General features: G+C 43.5%; 2 protein-coding genes and 1 long non-coding RNA gene across 5 annotated transcripts; all 3 read right to left on the reverse strand.

Annotated features, from left to right (window-relative positions):
* Positions 1-1,501: 1,501 nt before the first annotated feature.
* LOC306786046 (serine/threonine-protein kinase mTOR-like) lies at positions 1,502-5,209 on the reverse strand. 3 transcript variants are annotated; one of them, XR_013772458.1, is made up of 6 exons: positions 5,089-5,209; positions 4,844-4,986; positions 4,534-4,642; positions 4,118-4,350; positions 2,516-3,630; positions 1,502-1,642 (listed from the first exon to the last, which is right to left on the reverse strand). XR_013772458.1 is itself a non-coding variant. In XM_079280673.1 (5 exons), the coding sequence occupies exons 2-5, from the start codon at positions 4,970-4,972 to the stop codon at positions 3,421-3,423; spliced, it is 681 nt and encodes a 226-aa protein (XP_079136799.1). In that variant the 5' UTR covers positions 4,973-4,986; positions 5,089-5,209; the 3' UTR covers positions 1,947-3,420. The 3 variants fall into 3 exon arrangements, 1 of the variants encoding a protein (XP_079136799.1); XR_013772459.1 differs by having other exon boundaries at positions 1,526-1,642; positions 2,491-3,630; XM_079280673.1 differs by lacking the exon at positions 1,502-1,642 and having other exon boundaries at positions 1,947-3,630.
* Positions 5,210-5,466: 257 nt separating this feature from the next.
* Positions 5,467-6,008, reverse strand: LOC306786051. Its single transcript, XR_013772460.1, has 3 exons — positions 5,940-6,008; positions 5,767-5,826; positions 5,467-5,584 (listed from the first exon to the last, which is right to left on the reverse strand). It is a non-coding gene; the product is annotated as an uncharacterized lncRNA (long non-coding RNA).
* A 4,369-nt stretch (positions 6,009-10,377) lies between these two features.
* LOC306785757 (cilia- and flagella-associated protein 46-like) lies at positions 10,378-21,424 on the reverse strand (the record flags this gene model as incomplete). The annotated part of the gene is made up of 9 exons (XM_079280210.1): positions 10,378-10,454; positions 10,861-11,000; positions 13,323-13,491; positions 13,933-14,003; positions 14,129-14,235; positions 14,462-14,640; positions 19,605-19,678; positions 19,992-20,089; positions 21,272-21,424. The coding sequence occupies 8 exons, from the start codon at positions 21,422-21,424 to the stop codon at positions 10,937-10,939; spliced, it is 915 nt and encodes a 304-aa protein (XP_079136336.1). The 3' UTR covers positions 10,378-10,454; positions 10,861-10,936.
* Between the last annotated feature and the right edge of the window lie 3,932 nt (positions 21,425-25,356).

Consider the following 25,356-nt stretch of genomic DNA (forward strand, 5'->3'; position numbering starts at 1 on the left):
CTTTGCTTATACCACCTGCTGGATGTTTTGTTAAACTCTTCTCATGTCAATCCCTGGCAAAACACCAGCTGATGTATGGAGTTTAACAATTATGTACACATATTGTATGTAACAATTATTATCATAACACACAGTGCAGAGTAAGAGTTATATTACAGTTATATTATTTTTATCATTATTAATATAGTTGTGTTATGTGTTCAAACTAACAGAGGCAGAGCTGCACTATGTTTGATATTATTGTTCAAATATTAAAACAGCCTCTTCTGTGTTGGTGACTTGGTGACACGTGTAGTGCGGTCATCATTCTTTTCTAATTAAATCTTTGATTATTCTTCAATGTAATCCAGAAATATTTCATGTTATGAGAAATCCTTACAGTTTGAATTTTTCCCTCTCAGCTTCTGTGAACGACATCATGGCACTTCCTCCACCAGTGGGCTACAGCATCCTCCCCTACTCCTCTGACAACGGAGCAGGTGTAGTATGTGTTGTATTTGTAGTATGTGTAGTATGTATTTATTCTGTGCATTCCCTCCTTTTTGGTGTGGAACGTCCTGAAGAGGCTCCGCCCCTGGTCCCCCAGAGGTCAGAAGAGTCCACCAAGAGGCGCAGGGAAGAGGAGCGCATGGAGCAGGTAAGTGTGAAGAGGCAGAGGACCGGTGACGTTTTGGTCCCAGCTAAGGAGGAGGAAGAGGACATCGAGGTCAACGACATGGAGGACGAGGACATGGAGGTCGACGACATGGAGGACGAGGACATGGAGGTCGACGACATGGAGGACGAGGACATGGAGGTCGACGACATGGAGGACGAGGACATGGAGGTCGACGACATGGAGGACGAGGACATGGAGGTCGACACAACAATGTAAAGGTCGTATAGTTGAGTTCAAAGTATTCATCTCTTGTGTTTGGGTCTCACAGGGCAGGACTCCTCTGTGCTATTGGCTCACTCGTGCTGCTGAGTGGACGTCATCCAACCATCATCCCAGGAAGACCCAGACCCACCACAGACCACTGAACCACTCTCAGCACCCCAGAGAGTCAGAGACCCAGCGGGTACGGTGACGTACCCGCTGGGTCCCCGCTGGGTATTAGAAACAATGTCAAAATATTTCTGATAATGATAATCGTGTTGGTGCGCATTGTTTTGTTTTTAATTCAGTTTTATGCTGCGATACCCAGAGCTCTTTCACCAGAGAGGAGTTCATAAACATCAGGGGAACAACTCCAGCGGACTTACTTCCAACTTTTCAGTTAACTTCTGTGGAATTACTGGACATTCTCGTCCAAGGTGCTCTCACCTTAACTCATGCAGTCTGCGGTCCATCAGGACCAAGACCTCACGCCACACGAACACTTTCTTCCCATCCGCAGTCCATCAACAACACTTCTACTTCCATCAACATCAACACTATTAACAATATTTCAATTGCAGGCAGTGGGTGGAGGAGCGGGTTGGGGGGGGGGGGGGGGGGCGGCAGGATGACGTCACCGTACCCGCTGGGTCTCTGACTCTCTGGGGTGCTGAGAGTGGTTCAGTGGTCTGTGGTGGGTCTGGGTCTTCCTGGGATGATGGTTGGATGACGTCCACTCTCAGCTGCCCCACGAGTGAGCCAATAGCACAGAGGAGTCCTGCCCTGTGAGACACAAACACAAGAGATGAATACTTTGAACTCAACTATACGACCTTTACATTGTTGTGTTGTATGTATACTGTTTATTTATAGAGCAGCACAATAAAAATCAATGTATGACAAACTTTCTAAATATGTATTTTTATTTGAAACAATGTCAAAATATTTCTGATAATCTGACTATGTATGACAATTAATATACAATAAATATTGTGAAATTATAATTTAATGTCTTTGATTTTCATTTGACTCAAAGGCATTACTGTTAGTACTGTTACGTATTGATAATCATAATATTACATGTTGATATAACTAAAATGGGGAAAGCTTTAGATTATGGCCCCAACGTGCAGCATAATTCTTCCCAATTTAATTCAAACTAAATCATAAATAATTGAAATCTTTACTGATTGTTAACCAGTGCAGAACGTAATGATACATACATGTAGGTCCAAGGGAACAAGATCTGACATTAATGAATAATAAATTAATGAATTATTATAATTTTTTATAACACTGCTGTAGTTTATTTCAAAATGATCATATAGAACTTACCAACACTGGCGAGGCACAGATGATAACAAAATAAGGAACGACATAGAAAATAACTTCAAGGTACATTTGTGTTTTTACTTTGCAACAAACCAAGGTAGAGGAAGAAGAGTACTGTCAGGTACATACTGTTGGCCTAAATAGGTTGTTGTATTGACTGGGAAAGGACTGTATATTTTTACTGTGGTTCATTAAAAGGTGTGGCCACCAGGGGGCATCGATCAGAATGCACTCCAGACAAGATGTTCCTTTTGAGAGGTTTATTGACAATAGTCAAACAAGCAATTGTGTGTGCTCACCATTGCGCAGCAACACCTTACTCACTTTGAGTAGGACTTGGCTGCACCCGGACCGTCTGTCCAAGTACAGTACGTCATTGGTTGTGCTGACAAGGCAGGACGTATTCTCAGCTGCAGGTTTTATATTCACATCGTGCAGAACTTGCAGATGCTTCCCCTTACACTTCTGACATGTAAACTTCAGGCGGCACTGTGCAGCCTGGTGCGAGCGGCCGCATCTCCAGCATCTTTTGTTGATCTTGATCCAGGCTGTTTTTTGTTCCACTGTCAGCTGTGCAAAGCTTACACACTGGTCGAGAATGTGCTGCGTGTTTAAGCAGTAGTGGCAGTATGCTGGTGCTCCTGCCACTCTTGCTCCTGTCGCGGTAATTCTCTGGCCGTGGTCCTGATTTGTTCTTATCCTCTCTGTACAGTGAAACGTACACAGTCTCTTGAATCTTCAGCTCATAGTCGAGCCAGTCTGAAAAGTGGAAGAGGTTGGGGATGGTAACACGCATGGGGTACAGGAACCTCTTGAACTCAGCCCGCATATCCTGAGGCAGCTTGGACAACAGCCGTGTCACATGTGACCCACAGTGAAGCTCAGTATGTCCACTGTCCCCAAGCTGATCTCACATACCAACTAGTGCTCTCAATCGCAGTGCAAACTGCTTGAACCCACAGGTGTCTCCACGTGCGATGTTCGGGGCATCCATCAGGTCAGCGATTTTTCTGAGAGCTAACTGGTGCGGCTGGCCATAGTTTTCAATGAGGCTAGCCATCGTGTCAGTGTAGGGCTGCAACGAGTTGTTGTAGGAGTCCGCTATGAGCAGTGCCTCCTCATACTTCAGGTGGTCCACCAGGATCTGATAATTAAAGCGCTCTGTAGCATCCTCAGGCAGCAGGTTCTCCAGGGCAACCTTAAGCCGAGCAAACTCCCTAGGATCTCCTTCAGTGAATACAGGGATTTTGGGCGTAGGACCACGGTACACAGTCTCCTTGTGGTGGGAGGATGAGAGAGGCTTGCAGTGCAGAGACAGCCCCTTCCCGGATGGCCTGCTTGGGGTCCCACACTGCGTAGAAGATGTTGTCAAAGAAGGGCTGCACTTGCTGAAAGAAGAAGGTGGGCGCGCTCACAGCCAGCTCCCTCAACACCAACACCTGGAGAGGACAGGAAAGCATTTCACAGCTGGGCATTGATTGCCGTTCTTGGGTCTTTCCAGTGTAAAATATGTGTAAATATTGTGCTTTGAGACATCACTCGGCAATTAATATCAACCCTTAGAATTAAAAAAAAAAAGTGCTACTGGAAATAAATTGTGTGTGTACTGTTCCGTCATCATCTTAAATGTGTTGTCATAACAATGTTATATTTGGTTGCTAAAATGATGTGTCCATTCACCATCAACTCAGGGACGATGTGGTAAAGAGAGCGTGAGAGATGAATGTGTCCGGAGGAAACTGTGCCACTAAAATAAAAGTACTCTAGCTTTGTGCTGCTTTACAAAGTAAAAACGGGTCAATGGGACAATTTTGAGTGAAACTGTCCTCAGCCCTCATCTCCACCACACATACTGTAAACACCACCAAGAAGTGGCTTTATTTCAACAACAAACAACACAGCCCTTGCCGTCTGTGAATCACTTACTGCAGCATGGCGTCGGCCCTCATTTCTGTCTGCTCCCAGCCACTCCAGGGCCCTCTTCACCTCAAACTCCACATACTCTGCAGTGAAGGTGTCCCCTGCCATAGACAGGTGGCCCATGGCTTTAGAGGCCATCTCCATCACCACAGGGTCGCTGGACGGGAGCAGGTTGCGCAGGTAATTGGCAAAGCGGCTGATTCTGGTGGCATTGCCTCCCTCCACTCCAATCAGACTCACTGGAACACAGGATTGAGTCTCAGTAATATGCTGTTTCACACATACTGTGTGCTGTATTGCACATCTTCATGTGACATACATGCAGGACAGTCACTTATCTCTGGACAATTCCACCAGATCGTTGGTAAATCAAAAGTTAAATTGAATGAAGTTAATCTGGCATGTCGAAGTTTACGGCTTACCGATGGCGAGAATCCCTCCTTTCTTTTCATTCACATCAGAGCTGGATACCAGCTCAAATATGTGGTGGTTTAACTCATCGTAGAATGTAGTGGCTTCATCTTGACTTAACTGTGGAAGGCACAAAAAATGTGTGTTGAAAAAGCATAACTGATGACTTGTACAATGAAAGAAAAAAAAAGAAAACTAGGTGTCTAAAAAGTCTTCATATCCACAATGAATCAGTGTAAACAGCTGATCAGTCAGCTGTGGGCAACAACAGTATATTGTAATCCTATCCTAGTGGCAGGTTTCTATTACATCCATGTTTACCTCTCGGAGTTCTGTGGTCACATAGTGCTGCAGCTCTTTGGCAGATTTTGCTCTGGTGTCTTCATTTCGATTCTTCAGCCCACTGATAAACTGCTGCAGCACAGTGGCTGTGCCTGACATGATCACCATTTGGATGGCTTAATCTGCAAGGAGACATATAACGTGGATTTATGCCTTCGCTAACATTTCCTGGGTCGTCAAAGGAAATGCAACAAAGAAAAGAATAACAAGTTCAAATACCATACTTGGAAAGAGACTATATCCGTCCTGAGTTGTTTACACAGGTCAATGTTGTTGTTATCTGATCCCGAGTGTACAACTTGTCAGAGCGATATGAGCAGTAACGTTGGTCATGTAATGAATAGGATACATACAGGGTGAGGGGAACCTCTGTGAGCTACCCTCTCCCACAGCACAGAGCACGTTGCACCTGACGTCTGCTGTGTACAGTAACAACAATATTAAAAACTTTGACGATGGAAAACGTAGAGGTCATGGATCACCTTCAATGAAATATCTACCCCCCCCCCCCCCTCATGTTACAGTAGCTTTAGTTCATATTTGCAAAGCCGGCTGATATTCAGAAATGATCTTGAACTGTGAAATATCAGTGAGGATATACAGCGTATTAGGCAACAATTAAGTTCGGGAGGCCATAGACGATGCAGTTGAAGGCTGCTGGTGCCAGAGTGGTTTTGTGGCGAGCATCGTCTCCCTCCGAGTCACTGCGGAGCACTTGATCTGCAGAGAACAAGCCAGAGGAAGCCATGACTATATCTGAAGCTTATCTGAATTCACAAAGAGCCCAGAGCCTCACACACAGAGGAACACTTGGACATAGTTACAGGAAACAGAAATGCCAACGTGAGGCTAAATGAGGACGCGAGTGGGATGAACAGTGTCATGTGATCCTGTGACCTCACCGTCCCCTCTCCTCAGGGCGTGGACGGTCTGGCCAGAGGTCTGCCTGACCCTCAGTAAATCTGCATGAACACGTGGACACACACACACACACACACCTGTAAATTACAATGTATGAGGTGGATCGTACGTGGTGGGAAATGTAGAAAAGGCAAACGTATTGTCCAGAACCTACTGTCGAGCACATTGAGCATCGTGCGTGTGTTCTGCTGAAGGCTGCTGTGCCACTGGTGGAGGACAATACAGCCGACACCACACAAACTCAGCAGCAGAGCGGTCTCCAGGGGTTTCTCCAGGTCCAGCTGTGCTGCACTGGACGGAAGAGAAACACAGTGTTAACAGCTTATAGTGATCAACTGCTGTTAAAACAATCCCTTCATAGTAATCAAGTAGCCGCTTGCAGTGTTCATTTGGGATATTTTCATACATCATATGAAAATAATGTCATTAAAACTACTTTAATTCTATTTTTTCCTTCTTTACTGTATTCCCATGATGCTTTGCCTCGTGGTAAACCCTTCTGCTTCTGCCTGGCTAACTGATTCCCGTCACGAAGGGAAAAATAAATACATTTTCTCTCAATGTGCGACGGTCTCCCCGAAGCTTCTGACAAACGAGAGGCAGCAGCAGAACTCCGTGTTCCTCCGGCCGCCTTGTGAGGAACAGTCGCGGCGGCTGGTGATGGAGACAGAGGACAGATGTGCTCGGGGGAGAGCAGCTGTGGTTGAAGCCGCTCTTGAAACAACAGCTGTACTGTGTTCTTGTCAATACAGGAACTCAATGTCATTACTTAATAGAAAGGTTAGTGCAGAGGATTTTTGACAAACTGAGTTTGAGCTTCACTCGATAGAGCGGTTACCTCTTGGACATGTCGAGGTTCGATTGGCGGAGAACACTGGCACTGTTCTGAGTCAGGTCGAAGAGCAGAGCCAGGCGGCACTCTGAGGAGAGAAAACGTCATCCTCATCATTATTATTAGACAACTAACAGAACCCTCTTACGAACAGAAGGAGGAGAATTTCTAAGAATCATAAGAGTTGTATGCTGACACAATGATTATATTCTAAAACAACAAGGGGATCATTCAAGTATTAACAGTTGAGACACACATTGAGCTCAAAATATGGAAACAACCCCCAATGATGTTGTCTACTCGAGGAGACTAATGAAGGATAAGGCCTGTGCTCAGAACGTGGTGAAGCAGAGGCGTGAGACTAACGCTGACACACACCTTTCAGTCTCTTTATACCAACTTGTTTCAGAGGTTTTTAGACAAAGTGTGAGAATTCTAAATTGGAACCGGACAGGTTTAACGATTAGTTGTTAATTAGTAGTTAACACCGTCGGCTGCACACACCAGCCATGTCAGTGCACAGCCAGCGCACACACAGCGTGCTCATGGTTAATGACATCGTTTCAGTGTAAATAGTTAATCACCTCCTGTCTTTTGTTGTCGTTGCTGTCCGTGTTGAAAAATAACTATCGATCCATTGTGTTCAAAATTTGAATTGAATAAGTGTACGATGTAAATAACAGGTTGAACTTATGACACTTTAAAATGCTGTGGCTGTCAGTGACACAGTCCATCTATTAGAACACAAAATAGAGGCTTTCTACTGTACAAGCACTCGGACGAGACTAGAACGCTCGTGTCGGACACCAGGTGTGTGTCAGTGAGGCCTCGCAGCTATTCTGTCTGACCTCCTATATACAATGACGGTCTGTTGCTATTCAGCAGCCTGGGGCCGAAACATCCCCCCCCCCATGTTAAGAAGCATAATATCATTACTTAAACAAGACAAAGTGATTTGTGATACGAGTGCAGGTGGTACGGCATGACACCCAAATCTGCCATCGGCTCTTCTTATCCTGATGGCTAATTAAGAGCGGCCCGGTTTGTTGTGAGGTAACAGCTGGAACGCAGACCATGGTGTCAGTCGCGCTATAGTTAGCAGCACGACAGCGCCGGGCTGGCGGGAGGCCCATATGTCTGGCCTGCGGCCATGTGTAAGGGCCAAGCTGACACTCTGTCGATCACATTGAGTCCACCCAGTCTTTGCATGCCGGCGGAGGGAGCCATTAAGATGAAGGCGTGTTGTTTTTGTGAAGTATATCTTGGAAGGGGTGAGGGACTGGAAGGTGATCCGGGGCAGCTTATTCTTCATCTAACGAGTGCTGGGGGAGGGAAGAGGCCCTCCTCTAGTGCGCGAGGAGAGGGAGACGCATTCCGCTTCCTGTTCCGCCGGCTGTAAATAAATCACCACGGTCAGGGGTTCTTTTGAGACTACTCCGGGGGGAAAGAAAATCATAAAGGTTCCACTTCTATTTTTCTCCAGCCATCATTTGACTGAGGCAACAGTGACTTTCGGCTGAAATGATTCAGCAAATATCCGTGTTAAAATACCACATAAAGAGCAGAGAGCCAATCTTAAGATATTTTGAGACGAGTGAAGCTGTGGGAATGTTAAAGTGTAGCAGGGATCCGTAAGTAAAACCTCATTGATCTCTCGCTGCAGGACAGGGTTACGTCTATAACCACACAGGGAACGAAAAGATTGATGGGTTTGAAGTGACTAAGCCCACTGCTCCATTTACTGCTTACATCATCGACAAACTGCTCCGCTCCGAATGTCAGTCATTCAGCCATTACAGTGTTTTGACGCCTTACTTTTCTTCCTAATACACCTTTTAAAACGGCTTTAGATAACTCAAACAGCAGTGTGGTTACATAGAACTCGGTAAGTGTTTTATACGACACAGTAACCTTCATAGTGATCTTTCATATTAGCTTGAGAGGGTTGTGAGATAGTAACTATCTCAGCAACATCAAGGGAAATCTTTTTTCAATCTTTGTTACTCAAACCATAACAGTTTGCACGTCTATCCCATCAGAGGGCTGCCTTGTACATGTCAGAGTCCTGGATGCGCATACATATGTACACATAGTATCAGGTTCTTTTACCAATGTCCCTGATGTCGTTGTATTTATATATTGTATTTAGCAGTGTGGAGGTTTCTAAGTCAATGTATTTTTAAAAACAGTTTTTTTTTTATAGGCTGTGTTAAGTTTGGTTCATCCAAAAATGGAAAGTGCTAAATATGTGCAATTTTTGAAAGAGCTCTGAATGTCTGAGATTAAAGTAATAATTTACAATTTCTGAATAAGTCCACTTTACTCTCTTCGAAGGCTGGATGCTGCTGGTAATACGGTGGTTCTGGGCAAAAATCACGAGTATTCCTTTATTGCTAAATCCGATTGCAAAGTACAATTTGATGATGTCATCCACTGCAGTTAAAATACATGGCAATCTGTGGTGTGATGAGGTCGAGCCAACCTGAGTGAAGCATTATGGTTCTGTGACCAAAAAAACAGGACTTTTCCGTTTTTCATTTCTCAGAAATTTGAGACTTTAACCTCAGAGAATGTCAGAGTTTTTTCTTTTATTACGTTATGATCTCAGAGAATATTCTAGTTTCCTTCTGGTAAACTCTTTTTTTTTACCACTTAAATCTCAGAGAATATCCAAATGTGTTTTTTATTTGTAATTGTATTACTTCAATCTCAGAAATAGATGTTTTTCTCATAATTTCTTCTTTTTTACACATACAATGGCCCTAATACGCTGTCGTACATTTGGACATGTTCAACATTTTAAAACAACGTACCTACATTCATTTGTACAGAAATGCTGTTTGGGTGTACAGTACCAGACAGATTGAAGGCTGCCAGTTTGGCCGGTGGGATGTTTGCCATGAAGCGCTCCATCCCCAGGTAAATGAAGGCACTGCATCTGCACAGCAGCTGCTCCATCTCGGACACACTTGATACATATTGGGGAAGGGTTAGCGGTGCAGATGAGGTGCATTGTAATGTCACAAACACAGTTGGTTCTGAGCACGCTCAGTGCAAAGACGTGCTGCATTGCATTCTGACCTGGCCGTTTCTCTGCTGCCCATGAAGCCCTCCCACACATGGCTACAATGCTGGCTGTGGGTTTCCAACATCTCCTTCATCCTCATGCTCAGACTGGTCCCTTCTGTGCCAGATGGACAGCAACATACAAACATGACGGATCCTTACACCGCTAAAGGGGCGACACTGAACCGGGAGCTGGAATATGACTCATACGAGGCCACAAAAGTCGAATAAAATGAAGTAAAATACTGTATTGTAAAAGGGAGAAGGATGCTTTGAGAGGCTACGCGCTGACATGCAGAGCGAGCTGGGACAATGCCCGGCTGCAATACAGTATGAAAAGAAGATTAATCACAGTAGAGCATCCCGGCACTCCTGTACTTCAGTCCAGAACACAGCATCCACGAAAGAAAAGCGGCTGGAGCTATACTGTACTGTAATTGATCACCAGCAACACACAATCTTTCTGCCATTTCCACTCTTGGATTTACTAATACACATCAATATTCTGCCTTATTAATCCTTTAAATGTGTAACATCATCTCTCTTACCAAAGTTGCCTTCATTGTGAGGGTCAACAATATCTGTGGGGGTATGTTAACAACAATACTCCAACATTTCTACAAATACGTGTCAAGAACACAAATAAAACAGCCAATTTAAAAACACACAAATAGGTTTGATACTTCACAAAAACATAAATAAAAAGATACATTTCATGTGACGCGCATCCACTGGGAAGGTGTTAGAAGGCAACACACGATTCACAGGTATCTGGGAAAATAAACGAGAGTTACAGCTTGAACCAGAGATGGTGACAAACAAAGTGTACCCAGTATATATATATATATATATATATATATATATATATATATATATATATATATATATATATGCGAGAAACAATGCAAGAGTGTAGTTCAATACAGAGGAGACGGAGCAACAGAAATGTAAGTAGAAAGGAAGGGGTTGGTTGTAAACAAGCAAAGTGGTGCATGAAGGAGGATAAACGCTCAGAAGCCAGAAATAGGATCTTTACGAAAACACATGATGTAATTGATTGAAAAACCACACTTAAAAGGGAGGCGAGAGGAAATAAATAATTGCCGGTGCTGACTGCAGGTTAAAAGTAATGTTGCCGTCCGTATCTGGCAGGCCCAGATTCATTTACTGAACTCACCACTTTGATGGCTTGTCTTTGATCTGCCTTCCCCTTATTTCCCTTGCCACCTTTGGTCTCCTTCTTGTTGTCACTTTCAACTGCCACAGACAGGAAGCAGAATTAATACATCTGCGGGGCAGATTACACAGCGTTTGGGACTGGGGGAAAAAGAAAAGAAAAAAAGTCAGCATCTGCAAAGTCAGTGACATTTATTGGTGAGTGAAGAAGAGTTGTAAAAGTTTCCTCACAGCAGCGATATCCATTACGCTCAGCAAATGAAAACACAGACTATTGATTGTTAATTGATTATTCATTGTTGATTGATCGGTTGCACATATCAGTTCTGTCAGGGTATATCTTGGCTAGTCTTGCGTCGGTAAATCTTGCACTGCAGCAGACTCATAGAGGAGGTGCTGATCTGACGTGGTAATCTTGAGGTCCTGGTCCCGGATGTCCCTTCGGGAGTCCAAACAAGTTGGGTTTAGCTTGAAAATGTGATCATACATGACTGAAGTGAGCCCATTTAGCCTCGTATTAAGTGATAGAAAAGAGTCAATCATAGCACCCGGAGGGCAGTTAGGAAATTGGAGAATTGTTTTTGTGACAAATCTAGAAGAAGCGGAATAAGCGAGTATTTGAAAGGTTACATTTTGCTGATGAATCTGCAAATGAGGGGATATATATATATATATATATATATATATATATATATATATATATATATATATATATATATATATATATATATATATATATATATATATAAATAAAACACCTGGCTCATTCAGCAGCGTATGCCCCGCCCACTACATCCATCATTTTCTGAGAGCAAAGGTTTTTGTTTTGAGAGCAAAGGATTTTGATTTGCAGCCAAAAATCCGTTTCATAAGCAAAACTAACTCAGTTTATATATTTTTACTTACAAACTTGATTTTTGATTGCAGTGCGAGAAATGTGTTCTTAAAACATTTTTTGTTTGCGTAATAAAGACACAAATATACCTTCATACTGGACAGTCATACTGGCTTTACTGGAGAACTCCAGCTTTGAAACGGTTGTGATACGTTTATGAGACCAGAAGCACATTGAACAGTCCTCTCTAACAACACAACTGTACTTGTTGCTCACTTGCCTTATGTTCCGATAGTGAAATATGAAAAGATAGTTTTTGACGTTTTAGTCCATTGCTGCACACTGTACCTTTAACAATACATTGGTGAACAATGTTGCTATTCTTATTAATGAGAGACGACAGTAATTGCAAATCAACCACAGCTAATTGCTTTTTTCCTTTAAGCACGCAGTTTCAATTTTGTTTAATTTAAGGCTCTATATTTATGTTACATGTCAGCTGTGTACTTTTTATGGATAGCTAGCTTTGTTATAGGATAAAGCAGGTAAAACATTAAAAACATTGGCCACCTTGTGCCACAACCTAAAAAAAAGTTGATCTCATGTCCTTGGAGTACAAAAATGTCTGCGTCAGAACTGGGACTACTGGCATAAAATGATATATTGATATTATATTAAAAGTTCAATGTTTTTAACAAGCTTCAGTCCTGATCATCACCACCAAATACTCAATATTCATTTTCAAAATGTTAGCCCTTCGAATGCCAGTTTGTTTACACGATGCCACTGTTTCTTTTATGAAAACAGGAAATGTATTTATTTTCTGTAGACTAACTGCTGGGATATGATAAGAATTAGCAACAACGTTGATTTTGATATATTGCATCAAACACTGCAATGGAATCAAGGACAATTTGCCCCATAGGGCAAATATGAGAAAATCGACTTATTATAGAAGGCTGAACTTCCAAAATGTAACAAAACAATACCTCACACCGTGATGGAAAAATGTAAAAGCATAAGCATTATATGTCCTACATATATTACACCTGGACAATTAAACCCACAGGCCTGACTGTAAATTGCATCACAATGGCCACTTTTAAATGGACAACCACTTCAGCATGCCGGCAGGATGTGAACGGACCTCTCTCCTGAACATGTTCCAATTCTATGGATGGCTGCCTGCAGTCGAAATCCAAGCATCAAGATGCTTTCGCAAATGTAAGCAATTATTTACATAAATATGACGGGGAATGATGTGAGGCAAAATCCACTGATACTGGACAAAAAGCCCACTAATTATGAACAGTTCAACAGATAAGACACCTCAGACTGTATGGTCTTCTTCCTCCCATCAGGAAACCTGTTCTTACAGGATCTTTGCCACATTTTAAACATTCATATGTTTCATAACAAGTCATATCTTTTAGTTTCATTCCTGTTCTTTCGTTGTGGTCCACCAGTTCAACACTATGTTGTTTCTTACTACTTAACTTTACCCGCCACGTCTACGTCACAATATCTGGCCTGCAATATGAAGCAGAAATCTACAGCTGAAGAAAGAATCGTATTTATTGCTACTCTATTACTTCATGATACCAACAACATACAAATGATAAAAGTACCTTTGTCTGGTTCCTCTCTGTTCAGGCGACTGTGGAGGAGCTGGAGGGAGAAGTCTCGAGACACAGACGCCGTGGTCCTGCAGGATGGACAACGCTTCCAGAGGCAACTCCAGCAACTTCCTGTCTGCCAGCAACACCACACACATCCCTGGCTCTGCTGCTAATTTAGCTGCACACACACAAGTACACACATTTTCTCAGAACCCATCATTTATTTTAATCTTTAAGATGTTGCTGCCTTTAACCTTTAACATGTATGGCTGCACATCTGAAATCCATACTTTCTAACTGTTGTGTGACTGTTCCAACAATGTAGAGAGTTCATTCTTTGAAAGAAAAAAAAAAGAGTTCAGCGGCTCTATAATCTCCACGGCACCTGGTAAAAGTACAGAGTTATCAAGTTGTGTGTGTAAATCGACGTTTATCACATTATATCACATGTAAAGCCACAACACTGGCCTGAAGGGGGTGAACAGAAATCTGCTGATGGGGTTGCCATGCCAATAAACAGATAAGAATCACAGCAGATGTTGGATGTTCATATGATACACAAGGCCCTCAGGGTGTCACAGACACAAGAAAGCTCTCAACCAACATGCTCTTCCTTTACCTGAGCTCCCCTTCTCTTCTTTCTCTTTGGTTGTGGTCACTTGAGGGACTGGTGGTGGTGCAGCCTGGGTTCTGAGGGAGGTGAGGACAGGTGAGGATGAGTCGGGCTGAGCTACCTCACATCTGACGACAACATAGGACAGAAATATGTCGAGCCTTTGTAGAGGACAAACCTCCAGACATATACAATACCTCACCTTAAGCATGAGAAGTCAAACTGTGTGAGAAGTGGATTCAAATAGTCTTCCATATCTTGTACAATTTCTCTGAAGTGAGCTCCTAACATTTCTTCTGCAGCAGTTTTCTGTAGAGGAGAAGAAGAGAAGAGGAGCATCAGCAGCTGTAACAAACTATTTGTTTTTTCATGCGGACATCTATAAGCTTGGATGGAAGCAGATACATCTCGCTGTCCAGCAAGCGGGAGGAGACGTGAGGTGATGATGATTGCAGCGGAGTGAGCTTATTCATGAGGCTTGCTGTGGATAATGTTAATGGAGTGAAAGAAGAGCAGAGGTCTCAACAAGACGTACGCGGGGAAAAGCACGGGGCTCTTCGGCGGCCTCCGGACCGCCCTCGGCCCTCTGCCGACAGGCTTGCTTGCTGAGGGCATGTCTCGTCTCCAGGCCAAAGGCCCGAGTCTGGTCCCTCAGTGCCAGCAGAGCCCGTGGGCAGACTGAAACCTTGGCCACCGTAGAGCACGTCAGGGTACCTGCAGCCACAGCGTTGACACACAATCAGACATGTAATAGTCTGGTAATTGGTCCCCACGAGCACCCGCCCCGCCTCCTCCTGGTCTCTTTGTTAGATCCCTCTTTCTTCTTCCGTCTCATCTTATTTTTTTTACCCCCTCACTGTTTATCCTATTACTTGTCCCCATTTAAATGCTGACAACAATGCTACGAATAGAAACGTATGTTTCATGTAGACCATGTTCCCCCGGGGAGAGATGGGCAGTATTTCAATTACTTGTATTTGAAATACGTATTTCAATTACTTTGAGTATTTTGTATTTGATAGGGCCGATGAAAAATCGAATGTAATTTGTAACAAAATACTTTAGAGTGGAGTAATTTTGTATTTAAAATACTCAAAATACTTTCTCCACAAATCAAAAAACAGTTCACGAGTTCAGTCTTCAGATCTTCCAGTTCAATGGATTGTCTGTCAAGGTAAATATTTGATCCGAGTGTGACAGATGTCAACTAGCTTAATGTATAATTTATGTCTGGGTCTGGCTACATAGCCTATTGCACAGGTGTCAAACTCAAGGCCCGCGGGCCAAATCCGGCCCGCCACGTCATTTTATGTGGCCCGCGAATCCGCCAGCAAAAAAAAAAAAATTATACACATATATATATATATATATATATATATACACACTTTTTTTCTTTTTTGGAAAAATAATTAAAAGTTAGACTTGAAAATAAAAGTATCCCCATGGTCGAAATTATGAGATAGAAAGTTGAAATCATGAGATAGCATGTTGTCTGTGTACCGACATTAAAACTATCACAACAGGTGGACAGGAGAGGCAACAGCCCGAAAAGAGGTTTTCCAACAATTGAAAAAGATCGACAAATAATCCCAAAATGACCACGAAGAGAACAATTGATGCAGAGGGAAGAAAATGTAATGAAAGATGGGAAAGAGAATACATGTTTGTGCTGCAAGAAAACGGGTCTGTCTTCTGTGTTATGAGGCGTGTCGGTGATGAAGGAATACAATTCACGTCGGCATTTTGACACCAAACATTTGGCCTCCAAGAAAAACATCAAATTGTCCAAGAACTAAAAGGCAGACTGCAATCACAGCAGAATGTATTGACACAAGCTACAGCCCAGAGCATGCTGAAGGTATGTGAGCAGTGCTCCGACCAGATACAGACTTTTACAAATGTCAGTTTGTGAAGAAACACCATCGCAGACCGAGTTCATGAACTAGCAGCAATCTAACAACACAGCTAGCTAAGAGACGAGCAGGTACTTGTGTTTTTAATGAACTGTTGATTAAAGCACAGACAACACGGATACATCATCTATCCATGTTCATCAGACCTGACTCTCAGTGAGCAGCTCTTGGATGTAGCTGCATGCACAGGACGACGACAGGGAGGAACATTAGTGATGCAGAGAGGTGACACAAACAGCTTTGAACAAAGTTATTGTCATAACTTGTGTTTGATATTTGTCTTTGTTATTTTCTTTAATAGTTTGATCTTTGAAAGAGTAATGTGGGTTTCTTAACCCTCAATTAAAATGATTTATGTTATAATAACAGAAATGTGTTTAAATATCATTTTACATTTATATAACTGCATGTACAATATTTTAACACTTGAATAAACAATAATCAAATGCAGAGAGTTATTTAACAATATGTTAGGGAGACGTTAGTTAACGTTATACAGTCTTACAGTTACAACCGGCCCTTTGAGGGCGACCGTGATGCTGATGTGGCCCAGAGTGAAAATGAGTTTGACACCCCTGGCCTATTGTATATACATGGTGATGATTATAATATCAAGCTAGCGATTTATGCTAACCAGCTAATGACGCTAGCATGCTGTCTACATACATGGTGGTTATAATATCAAGCTAGCGATTTATGCTAACATGCTAATGACGCTAGCATGCTGTCTACATACATGGTGGTTATAATATCAAGCTAGCGATTTATGCTAACATGCTAATGACGCTAGCATGCCGTCTATATACATGGTGATGGTTATAATATCAAGCTAGCGATTTATGCTAACATGCTAATGACGCTAGCATGCTGTCTATATACATGGTGATGGTTATAATATCAAGCTAGCGATTTATGCTAACATGCTAATGACGCTAGCATGCTGTCTATATACATGGTGAAGTGATGTTTATAATATCAAGCTAGCAATCGATGCTAACATGCTAATGACGCTCGAATGCTGTCTAGGCTAGTGCATAGCCAGTGTTGAGCAAGTTATCAGTCGAGTAGCTAGCTATATAGGAAGAGGGAGATTGGGAGCTTGTATGTTCATGATAACCTTATCAAGAGACGTCTGACCATCTAATCTTGCACTGAATTACAAGTTATGCTGTATCTTCTCAATGTGGATGTCATAATGCCATATCAATTACTGGCAGATAATATAGTTCACAGTTGGACATCTACTGTCATAGCCTGGCTATTTGTTAAAAAAACATTAAATATCCAATTTATTTTATTTAAAAGGCATATTATGAAAGTATTCTTAGTTTTATTATTTCATACATTCTACAGTTGGCCAGGTGGACAACATGTCTCAGCAAGATGATGTTCAAGAAGGACCATCAACAAGCACAGATGGAACCAAGCCTGTGTCTGCAATCTTGGATGGGACGTTTTCAGTGTTGTCTCTCAAACACCAGATGGAAAGATCCAGGCGGAGTGGAAACTCTGCACCAAAAAGAAGGCAGTAATATCTGGAACTCTTTTAGCAACATCAAATTTCAAAACTCACCTGAAGAGACTTCACCCTGACAGTCTTGATGATTTTGAAAGGCACAAGAAAGAGTGCAGGCCTAATTATAGTGGCAAAAAGACAAACACCCCCTATAGGCAGACCCGCCTTTTTGAACACACAGTAACACAGGGTAAACTTGATTCTCTCATTACTTCATACATAGTGAAGGGAATGCATCCTTTGTCTACAGTTGAACAAACTGAATTTGTTGAATTGATTCAATTGGATTAAACACCAATCTGACAGTGATTTCCAGACGTACACTGCGAAGGAGAATAGACGCAGATTTCAATGCCAAAAAAAGTAATCTGAAAGAGAAACTGAAGACGGTGCAATATGTTTGCACCACTGCTGACATCTGGTCCACTAGTAAGACTAGCTTCATGGGCGTAACAGTTCACTGGATCAAGCCAGATTCAACTGAACGTGAATCAGTCGTTCTCGCATGCAGACATTTCCCAAGTCCACACAACTACAACCGCATTGCTGAGATATTGGAGGAAATCCACTCAGAATTTGGCCTGTCAAATGAAAACATCATTGCAACAGTGACTGACAATGGGTCAAATTTTGTAAAGGCCTTTAAGGAGTTCAACATATCTGTTGTTGCAGATGAAGACGAGAATGATGACACAGAAGAGAATGGACTATCCTTTGTAACCATCAATGCTTCAGAAGAAGAAGTGTCTGAAGGTGCAATCATCCTACCACCTCATGTGAGATGTGCCACTCATACACTGAGCTTAGTGTGTACCACTGATCCTGAGATCAGTGGTACAAAATCCTGAGACCTAGTGCAGTAGCCATAGATCGGCTACAGGGTCAGATATCCTGCTACTATGGTGAAGTTATCCCTACCCTTTTTGCTGTGCAATCCAAACTCCATGACCTACAAGCCTCCAACCTAAGGCACACTTCTCCCCTTTTACAAGCCATCTTGGTAGGTTTTGAGAAAAGGTTCAGTAGTTATCTGGAGTTGAAGACGGATGTGAACGAAGCCATCTTGGCAACAGTCACTCACCCATTCTTCAAAATGCGCTGGCTACCACCACGATTGTCAGGAGAAAGGAGGCGAATCCACCTGCTTATGCTCCACTCAGCTGAAGATCTTGGCCTGGTGGCAGAGAGTGAAACGGCTTCCTCCAACCTCCAAGATGATGAGGAAGATGACTTCTTTGTTTTCTCAGCTGAAGAAACTCAAGTCCAGGAAAGTCAGGAGATCACAAGCCACAGCAAAGCTGAGTTGGAGACCCTTCGTTTTCTGGAGGACACCAGAAAAGACCTGCTTTCTCTTCAGCAGTACCCACTTGTCAAGCTCCTTTTTGTTCGATTCAACACAACCCTCCCCTCTTCAGCTCCGGTTGAGAGACTGTTCTCATTTGCAGGAATAATATTCCATCCGCACAGGAGGCGGTTAACGCCAGAAATATTTGAAAAGTTGTTCTGAAAGGCAACTAAACTGGCTGTGATGCTATTCATATGTGATGAATATGTTCTTTTTTCACACTTTATTTTTCGGCTTTTCACCACAGACATTCGGACAACCTCCTTGGGTACATGATTTGTAATTGATTTGTAACCGTATCCCTTATCTTATGGATTGTCCTTTCTGCCTGTTGTTTTTGCAGTCTTTTTGCCAGTAGTTTATTTGCTTTGGGTCCCACCTCATAGATGAATGTGTTCTTGTTGATGCAAAGCCAAAGTTTATGGGCTGTTAAGTCCCATTAATAAAAATATATATATACATAATCAATCAAGTTGTTGTCGTTTAATAGCTTTGCTTAGTTACACAGACATTCTGTGACTGTTCTTCCTTTTTCTGGGGTTCACCAGAGCTTTGTGTACGTTATATAGACCAAACCGTGAGAAAACGGAAAATCCAGAAAAAAATATTTTCTGTATTTCAAATACAAAATACATGTATTGTATTTTGTTTCATTTTCTGGCACCAGTATTTTGTATTTTATTTTGATACATTTATTTAAGGGGTATTTTGTATCAAAATACATTTTGATGTATCTCTGCCCATCTCTGCCCCCGGGGCAATGGGACAAACTAGATGCGGCATAAAAATACATGAATGCAGTAGTGCTGTACTGAAGAGCTCGAAGCTTGAATGGACCAGACGGATGGATGGACAACCCAGAAACATAATGCTTAAGAGGCATAAAAAAGCACGAGCCTCTAACCTGGAACTTGCGTCGTCTTTCCCTTTTGATCTGGAGCTTTGATCATCTCATAGAAGGCCCCGTACAGTTCTGACCTAAACACAAAGACAAGCAAACAATGTATACTGTATACACTACTTCACATGCTTACTTTCAATCTCTTACATTTCAATTACCATAGATCCATCTCTTTCCACAAGTACACATACATAGTTTCTACATCAGCCCTCTAGCGGCAGGTGTACCGCACAGCAGGCCCCTTCATGTCTACAGTGTTCCTTCAGCCTAAAACCTATTGTGACTCATATACCATGAAGCAGCCAGAGGCCGACAAGGAGAGAATTCATAGCAGGGCAAAGAAAGGTGAATGTAGCGAGAGACAACAGACGAGGACAAAAGAGGAATTACCCGTCTTCAGAGTGCTGAAGCAGCAGGACGTTCAGGTTGGCCGGAAGCTCTGAGAGGATCTTTAGGTGGCTGGGATGGATGGTCAGTTGGCTGAAGGCCTGCAAACCATAATAAAGGTGTTTCAAGATCATAAATACAACGACATATTATATCAACTTTTGCCCTTGTTTTTTTGTTTTTCATGATCTGAATAAAATCATTTTAGAAGTGATTAAAAGGTAGGATGTTGGGTTTTAAAGGTTTGACTGTTGCCTTTCAATTTAAAAGTATTTTGAAGACATGCATTGATCTGACGTAGACATGTCAGACACACAACCAGATGATGTGGCAACCGCACGTACTACACACTGTTGGCCAGCTGCGCAGTATTAGCATTATACTTTAAACATTTCAAACATGACAGAATTAAAGATTGTATTTGCTGTAGATGAACGAACACTATATTCAAATGTTAAAGCATATGGAGAATCAGGTCCTCGGTTGTTCCTTTGGTTCTGTGATGAAGCACTGTTTTAAAAAGGCAACAACAAACTAAAAAGACAGAGTTGCAGAATCTCAGGTTTGAGTATTTTACAGCAGCTCTCGACAACAATAGTAAATGATTTACTCGTTACTGTAATTATTAGAGCTGATCTGAAAACAACTCATTTTAGATCTACAAAACCAACCATGTCATTTGTCCGAAAAGGTCACAGATGAAATGATGACATTTCAGTCAGTCCGTGTTAAAACAATGATGATAATATCACAATCAGTTTTCACTTTGTCATGTCGATGATGAAGTGCATTTTTCAATTTCTTCTGAAGACATCATTGTTGCTATTAATAACATAATCAAGCACGAGTCACTGAACGTGCTTTGAGGGAAATTGAGGACTATAATCACCATTGCAGACAGTAATATATCACATAACCAGTTGGTTGATTATAAGGCAACTATTCATTTACATTTGTACTTCTAATATTTACACATTAACATGCTTCTGTGTTAACATTCCAAAAGATTCATCTGCATTTTAGGGGGCAGATTCCTGACGTATGATATATATTATATGTATTATACAGGGCTGCAGATGTCCTAGAGTTTTCACACATAGTAGCTACTGTGTATGTTGGTGTAACTTTGAAGTGTTTTTTGTTGAAGCTCGACTTCAGAAGTGCATTCAGAGCAAAGGCCGTAACAGCACCGATAGTGTGTGTCCGCCATCAAGGGAATTTACTGAGCAGAGTATGACAGCATCCATAAATCATGAGTGGTGGGGGTTGGTGACCCCCGCTACCTTGGAGAGGCGATTGAGGGAGTCCTCCGCTCCCTTCAGCATGCCGCTGGGCCTGTCCTCTTGAGAGAGGAGCAGCTTCCTGTGCAGACTGAGCAGAGCCGAGAGCTGGGACGCACTGGTGCCGGCGCAGGCAGAGCTTAGGACCTCGGACATCGCAGCGACAGCGTGGCAGCTCTGGGGGGAAAAAAAACAGAAGATGGAGGAGGGCGCTGTTGGTAATAGCAGGAATTATAGTGGGTGATGATACCGCAAGGAATGCAAGGGACTGTGATGTGCACAGAGACACCTGTAGGTGTCCTACATGCAGCATATGGACAACTGTTTCATACGATGTACTCTATGTGCAACGTCCTACAGAAACGAGACTCGGGCACATATGATCTGATGCACAATACCTGAAACAGGTGGAGAGGTCCCACGAGGGGATCCCCACGCACCCATCGACCGTCCCAATACCCGCCGAGTTGAATCCCCCGCGCAGACTGCGCGGGCCCCACCCGTTTACCTCTCAACGGTTTCACGCCCTCTTGAACTCTCTCTTCAAAGTTCTTTTCAACTTTCCCTTAAGGTACTTGTCGACTATCGGTCTCGTGCCGGTATTTAGCCTTAGATGGAGTTTACCACCCACTTTGGGCTGCATTCCCAAACAACCCGACTCCGAGAAGACCGGACCCCGGCGCGACGGGGGCCGTTACCGGCCTCACACCGTCCATGGGATGAGCCTCGATCAGAAGGACTCAGGCCCCCGAGCGACACCGGGCAAGCGGTCTTCCATACGCCACATGTCCCCAATCCGCCCGTCGGACGGGGATTCGGCGCTGGGCTCTTCCCTCTTCGCTCGCCGCTACTGAGGGAATCCTTGTTAGTTTCTTTTCCTCCGCTTAGTAATATGCTTAAATTCAGCGGGTTGTCTCGTCTGATCTGAGGTCGTAGTCGAATGAGCGCGTCGCCCGGAGGCGACGGCGTGGCTCCCCCTGGCCGGGGGGAGGCTCACGCTCTCCGTGTCGGGTACCCCGCCGCGGCGGAGGAGGGTCCCGGCCGTCGCCCGCCAGACCCCCGAAGGAACCACTCAGTCCACCACTAGAACGCCACGCAAGACGCACGCTAAAAGGAACGCGGGCAGCGCGGAGACACATGTCCACCGGCAGCCGCGCCCACTGATGCGGGCCCGACGGGCGCCCCACCCGGCCCCCGCGAAGGGGCCGGAGAAGGGGGGAAAAAGAGAAGCGCCGACGGAGGGAGAGGCGAGCCCGACAAGGGCCCCCGCACCGCACCGGGCATCCCGAAGTCTGAACTTAGGGGGACGAAGGCAACTGGTGCCTGCGACTGCCCCAACCGCGCCGACGCGAGCGTCTCCGATTGATTGCAAAGCGACCCTCAGACAGGCGTAGCCCCGGGAGGAACCCGGGGCCGCAAGGTGCGTTCGAATGATCGATGATCAATGTGTCCTGCAATTCACATTAGTTCTCGCAGCTAGCTGCGTTCTTCATCGACGCACGAGCCGAGTGATCCACCGCTAAGAGTTGTATTATTTGGTTCTTGTTTAGGCCAGGTTTCGAAGACAGATTGAAAGGGGGATAACAAACCCCCGGGCGCTCCGTCCCACGACAGGAGGAGACATTGAACCCCCCGTGCTCCCTCCGCAGGAGAGAGGAGAGTTGGGTACCCGGAGGCGCGCGACGGACGACCAGGACGAGGCCGCCGCGCCGCACTAGTGTGAGGTTCCGATTTCCACAAGTTCCACAAGGTATTGACCTGACGCTGCAGGGTCAGACTGGCCATGACACTCCAACATGTTGAGAGCGGCATCAGCCAGGATGGAGGAGGGCAGCTTGTGTTGGAGGCACAGGCTGACGGCCTCAGCCAGTGCCTTACTGGCCTGTGCCAACAGCTGCTGGGCTCTACGCCTCCTCCGCTGCGAAGAGGAAATCACACACACACACACACACACACACACACACACACACACACACACACACACACACACACACACACACACACACACACACACACACACACACACACACACACACACACACACACACACACACACACACACACACACACACACACACACACGTAAGTCTGTGTAATCAATCAATCAAACAGGTAAGGGTTATGTCACCCTCACCCTGTAATCATCCCTCCTCATCATACTGGCTGTTGAAGGATTCTTTCATGAATCGTCTCCAATGTGAGTGATTAATATAGTTTGACGGGAGAAAAGAACTCAGACTACTGAAGCCTCATATCAGCTTCTATTATGCTGTAGAGTGCATTTTTTACACAGAGCAAAGACTGGGGGTTTTGTTGCCCATCTCTTGAACTGGATTTACAACAGGAAGTGAGCTCTTCACATCCAGTATGGACAAGAGGAACAATTGCAGCAAAACTTGGAAAAACTTCTCCTTTTGGTCCAACTCCAAAAAACAACTATTTCCTGTAATCTTTCAATTTAGCCATCTACCCACTGCTGGGTTATGTTTTGTTTTTTTTACATCTCATAGACGTCTCATGCGCTCTCAGTGATATATCGACATCAAGACTGAACTTTGCATTTCCAACTTGCAAAATATGAAAGTGGAAGTCATTTTTCTAAACTATCTTAAAAACATTTTCAGCTGGAGCGGAACTGTTTCTGAATTAGGGCCGTTGTAGGGAAGTCAAACATAATAATCCAGAGCCAGGAGGAGGATAATATTCAGAGAAGTCTTCTGGGATTAAAGTCGCAAATTTACAAGAACATTCAAAAGAAAACAACCTATTTATTTGAGGTATTTTCTTGTAAATTTTCCCTTGCTCCGTTTTTTTTTTCTTGAACCCTATAACGGCCATAATATGCCGTATTAGTTATTCATACTTGATCATATTTCAGAATATCTTTGGTTGAAACTGAGAGGACAATTAAATATTGTATTGTATTGTATTGTAAAGACCTCTCTCGCATCATCAGCCGGGTGTTATTAATGCTTTGCGTTCACATTTGTAGGGAAGAGGCACGGACTATTTCGCATGTTTATGTTTCCATAAGGCGAGAAGGTTCTATGCTAGTTAACAGCAGAACAATCACCTGATTAAAGCTGTCTGTGGAGGTATTCATCTCATGTTGATATGATCCAAATGATACATTACATTTTGTTTCATTGATCTCCATCCAGACACCCAAGTCAAGACTCGACCTTTCAACACCACCTCTTGAATCTTACTCAATATTCCAAAATGTTGCCACATCAACAATATATTCGAGGCTTATTTCATGTGGACAGTAGATCTCTCTGCGCAGACTTTCAATAGGAGAGCGCCCAGAGAGTTACCTCCAGGGGATTTGAGATGTGAGGCTCAGTATGAAGACCTTAGATGAGAGATGAGTCAGAAGTGATGGGGTCACTTGTCAGGAGGTATGTACCTGCAGCTCAGCACTTTTGGCAGAGGTCACCCTCGCCTCTCATCTGATTGATTCTCCGTCTTTCTCAGAGTTCTCCTCCTCCGCGGAAACGGCTTTGGGGTCGGACCGGGCCCCCTCCTCCTGCACAAAGTTATTTCAAGATCACAGAACAATGAGCGTGATTAGTGCCAAATCCCCTCATGATCACAAACCATGAAGACCTGAGCTTCTCTGTCCGCAATTATGTAAGCTGACATCAATTCCTCTAATCACTATAAGCTTTTCACCCCGTGTTGCAACTTTTTCGAGGTTATTTCTCAGTTGGTGTGTATGTGGGTGCATCAGGAGTCCCCAAAAAAATGGGAAATAAAACCTGCGAATAAAATCCCCCAGAGATTTATACGACAGCCTGTTGTTTCTTTCTGGTATGTTGTTTTTGTTGTCACAACATTTCTGAAGGCATAAACAGCCTGGAGCAGAGTTACCTAATAAAAGGAGAAAAAAGATTTTGTGTTTTACTCTAAAAGCATCGTCGGGTGCAGGCAGAGATGTCAGGAAATAAACACCAGGTATGGCAGCTGATGAGGTCACATGACTACAGTGCTGCGATACATACTCTGAACAATGTTAGTTCCTTAGAAGCTTTTAGACCGCTGTGCAGGGAAGGTTTGTGATTTAGTATTGTACTTTCATAAAGAAG

Source organism: Melanostigma gelatinosum, assembly GCF_949748355.1.
Source record: "Melanostigma gelatinosum genome assembly, chromosome: 12".
NCBI classification, from domain to species: domain Eukaryota; kingdom Metazoa; phylum Chordata; class Actinopteri; order Perciformes; family Zoarcidae; genus Melanostigma; species Melanostigma gelatinosum.